We start from the raw sequence: 4,231 nt of genomic DNA, 5'->3' as shown, positions 1-4,231 counted from the left end.
GAGGCCGCCACGGCCTCCCCCCTCGGGCCCTGCGACGCCTGCTCCTTGGGGCTCCCCCGTCCCCAGCCACCTGTCGTCCTCCTCGGACTCTGACGGCCCCCAGCCCCCAGCCAGACCCTTCCTCCCCTTCAGCCCCAGGCAGGAGGCCCTTCCTCCCAGGAGCCTGGCTGGCATGCGCCAGCCTTCACCCGGGGCTGCAGCCTAGGGGGGGCAGGGCCGCACTCACAGAGGGAACCCGTCCTGAACCGCGTAGCTGCCGTGGAAGCTCCGGCGGTCGGTGGGCCCATCCACGGCGTTGTAGGTGATCCTGGACAGAGGGTCCAGGGCGCTGGGAGAGGACAAGCAGTCAGGTCCCGGATCAGAGAGGGCGAGAAGGGAGGGCAGAGTGCTGGGTGACCACACCTGAGAGGCAGAGGACAGGAGGCCCCACAGGCCACAGGCGCCCCCAGCCCCCTCCCCTCCCAGCATGTCCCAGCCCCTGGGAGGGCAAAACGGCCCACAGGCCTCCAGCAGGAAACAGGCCCTCGCCCTGAGTGGGCTCCCCGGTCCTGGGTGTGAGGGAGGGAGGAGAGCACACTCACTTTCCCACGGGGTCCACCAAGTCCTTGTCCTTCCTCTCGGCTGAGTAAAAGGGGGGGTCGTAGATGAGAAACTCTGTCTGCACAAAACAGGGATCCCTCAGACTGTCACCCGTCCACAGCGCAGGCCCAGGCACCCAGAGGACTGTGGCGGTGGCTGCTCCTCCAGGTGCACACAGCACACAACCCTGAGACCACCCCAGGTGCCCGCGGCAGCTCTGAGCTGGGCACACCCAGGCCCAGGGCCAGAGACAGAACTGGTGACTAGGGGAGGCTTCCCAGGTCAGGCAGGGGTCTGTCTGGCTGGACCTGAGAGGTGAGGATTCCCACAGGCAGGGCTGGAGAGAAGGCAATGGAGGTAACAGCCCGGAATGTTCCAGGAGGGCCAGGGACAAAGCCTGCGGGTTGGGGTGGATGCCATTACCTACGTCTTCCTCTTGTTCCCTCTCTCAGATGCTCCCACTCACCTGGCACTCGGGAAAGGGGGCACTGACCATGCACTGGGGACAGTGGGACCCGGGTAAGTGGGGCGACCAGAGGTGAGAGGCGGTTGGCTCTCTGTGGATCAGAGGCTCATGGGGCTCCCTAGGCTGTGTGGACCTGCCACCCACAGCTGTGTGGACCTGTGCCTCGGGGTCCACATCTGTCCAGCACATCCCTGTGAAGCTGCGTGGGCCAGCCCACCTGGTGCCCGGCCAGGTCAGAGGGTTCAGGCCGGACAGCTCTCCCCGCACTCCGGCCCCCGAGCCTGGTGGGGGTGCAGCCAGGACAGCACTCACCTCCCAGGGCACCTTCTCGTTGGGCACAGGGAAACGCACGATGGGGGAGTTGGGGTAGAGGAGGTGCCGGGCGTTCACGTGGTGAGCATCGCCCAGGTCCTCCGCCTGCTGCCTGCCGTCCAGCTCCGGGTCCTGCCCCTCCGAGGCCGGCTGGGAGGCTGGGGACAGCCACACGAGCGTGGGCAAAGCTGGCCCAGCTCGGGCATCTGGCCCACTGGCCAGGGCACCCTCCACGGTCCTTCCTCCAGGCCCAGCAGGAGCCCTTCCCGGTGCCTCTCCTCCCCACAGTCCCCAGGCTCAAAAGAACAGCACCCACTCACCCAGGGTGGGGGCGCCCTCGTCCGAGCCGAAGCCGCTGTCGCGCAGGGTCTTCACGACCCAGTGCAGCGCTCTGGCCGTCTGGGCCACCTGCGAGGAAGTCCCAAACCGCATCTGGTCAGCACCTGCCCCGCACACAGGCTACCCCTATGGCTGTGCTCCCCAGGCGGCCGCGGAAGCCAGCAGAGCTCTGCCAGGAGGGCTGAGGCAGCCAGGGTTGGGGCGATGCCCACAGCCCCCAGGTCCGGGGACAGGTTGGAGGAGGCTGAGGAGGCGACGAGGGTTTACTCCTCAGACCGGCCCCTATGCGGTGCCTCGCAGTGCAGTGTGCTGGAGCCCAGCCAGCGGACTCGGGCGGAATTTTCCAGAGGAAAAGAAGGCGCCTCTTCCCATGAGGAACAGGCGCCCCATGTTCCCCACCTCCTCTTGGTCATTCCCAGGGTGCTCATTCTCAAACCAGCCGGGCCCATCGGACCTGTGCCCCAGAAATGCAGGCCCCAGCCCGAAACCCACCTGCCTCTCCAGGGAGGCCAATCTCTGCTCCATGGAGCCCGAGCCCTTCAGTCGGTCCATTTCCAGCAGGTCCACCATGGTGTCCACCCTGGAAGAGTGCACAGCTCAGCCTGGCGGGCCTGGACGGTGAGGCAGCACGGGGCCAGCTTGCTGGTGGCGGCCTCAACAGAGTCAACAGCCGGGGCTCTGTTGGCCTTAATTTCAGGCATCTTCCTCTTAATTTGAAAGTGTTTATAGTACACTAGAGGCCCGGTGCACAAAAATTCGTGCACTGGGGGGAGGTCCTTCAGCCTGGCCTGCCCCCTCTCACAGTCCAGGAGCCCTCAGGGGATGTCCTGTGGGGAGCGGGCCTAAGCTGCAGTCTGGCCTCCCTCTGCGGGAGACAACCTGGCTGATCAGGGGAAGGCGCTGCCCCCATCACCCTGCTGCTGCCACTGCTGGCTGCTGCAGCTCAGCTGCAAGCCCTGAGCCCCGGGCCTCACATCCACCAGGGCTCACAGTTCACTGAGCCCTGGGCCTCACAGCCACTGAGCTGCTGTGGCTTTGACCAGAAGGACGTCAGGTCTAATTAGCATATTACCCTTTTATTTGTACAGATATTTCTATATAGACGGCCTGGCGCCCAAGGAGGAAGATCTCTTAGCCAGCAGATGCCCCAGGCTCCCACCGCCACTCTGACAGCCCACAGAGCATCCTGGCAAGAGATGCAGGTGGGAGGTGCACACATACCTGAGCCCCTCACCTCAGCCACGAGCTCCAGAACCTAAGTCCCACCAACAAAGCTCCTGCTGGGCGCTGCGGGGGTTCACGGGAAGGAGGGGCAGTGCTGTCCTTTGGGGAACGGTTGCTTGGGTTTTGTCTTATTTTGCTACAATGTGGGAATCTCACCCAACTCTGGCTGGCTGTGTTTATGGGTGAAATAATTCCACCTCCCTGTCCACCCTGACTCTCTGGCTGTTCATGGCCAGGGGTCTTCACTTCCTGTCTCCTTGGGTGCCAACCCTACATTGTTCTTCTTTAATAACACGGGCAACCCTTTTAGTAACCACTGCACACTGAGCCGGGCTGCAGCCCAACTGGGAAAGGCTATCGAGGGAAAGGGGAGACCATTATCTCACTGAGGGCCCAGCAGTTAACTTGTACCCTCACTACGTGTTGCTTAATTTCTGAAAAGCCACGTGAGTACTCCACGCCCTGTCCTGGGCAGCCTTGTGAGTGTGCGACCTGGCGACTGGAGGGAAGGCGACAGCATGCGATTGGCTGGCTGTGACTCAGTCCCTACGACAAACAGGAACTGTCCCCTCCACCAAGGTGCGCCCTGAGGTGTGGGCGCAGCGGGGCCGGCTCAGCCCGGGTGCCAAGCTGCCTCTGGGCCTGGAATCCCTCACCCGCCTCAGGGAGAGAAGATGCCCATGAAGAGGCACCATCACCATCACTCCTGTGCAACGGTGACATAAAGCCACACACAGCCAGTGTGTGCTGGTGGGTCTAGCCCAGGAGGTGCTCACGCGTCACACGTGCTCCCATATTCTGCAGGTGACTCCAGGCGATGGATACTGTCACTGTCGCCATTTCACAAATGAGAGATGGAGAAAGGCAGCTGCCCATCTCTAAGGAGAGGTCGGGGGGCATGCTCCCCAGAACGCCCCCTCTCCGGCCTGCGGAAACCTCTGTGCCAGGGCCAGGAGCTGCCATGACTGCCTGTCCCCGTGCCCCCTCCTCTTGGCCCACAGCGAGACACACACAAGCAGCAGGACCAAACTCTTGCACATCTGTGTCCCGGGCAGCCAGGCCCTCTGGTGCCCACAGGGCTGAGGGCAGGTGGAGAGAGGGAGTGAGAGACTTCTCCCCCAACACGGACCTCGCACCCTGGAAGCAAGTGGGGTGGGAAGAGCTGAGCAGGAACTGAGATGTGCTGAGTGGGCCTGAGAGTCGGGTGGGCTACCGAGGCCCTATGGGAGCTGCAGCGTGGCAGCGTGCCAGCGCACTCACTGTCCGCCCTCCAGGCCTCCAGCTGGCCTCCTGCGGGCCCACCTGTCCCTC

At 63.7% G+C, this 4,231-nt stretch overlaps 1 protein-coding gene across 1 annotated transcript in view; it reads right to left on the bottom strand.

The window, feature by feature from the left end:
• Positions 1–4,231, bottom strand: part of TRPM2 (transient receptor potential cation channel subfamily M member 2) — a 42,137-nt gene that overhangs the window by 5,547 nt on the left and 32,359 nt on the right. The window contains exons 25-29 of the mRNA XM_015560832.1: positions 2,189–2,276; positions 1,678–1,765; positions 1,358–1,515; positions 582–658; positions 227–328 (exon numbers count right to left, since the gene is read on the bottom strand). Coding sequence (XP_015416318.1) covers positions 227–328; positions 582–658; positions 1,358–1,515; positions 1,678–1,765; positions 2,189–2,276 — 513 coding nt within the window. The remainder of the gene's footprint in view (positions 1–226; positions 329–581; positions 659–1,357; positions 1,516–1,677; positions 1,766–2,188; positions 2,277–4,231) is intronic.

This window comes from Myotis davidii, unplaced genomic scaffold, assembly GCF_000327345.1.
Source record: "Myotis davidii unplaced genomic scaffold, ASM32734v1 scaffold1476, whole genome shotgun sequence".
In the NCBI taxonomy this organism is placed as follows: domain Eukaryota; kingdom Metazoa; phylum Chordata; class Mammalia; order Chiroptera; family Vespertilionidae; genus Myotis; species Myotis davidii.
This window is presented reverse-complemented; position numbering and strand designations above follow the sequence as displayed.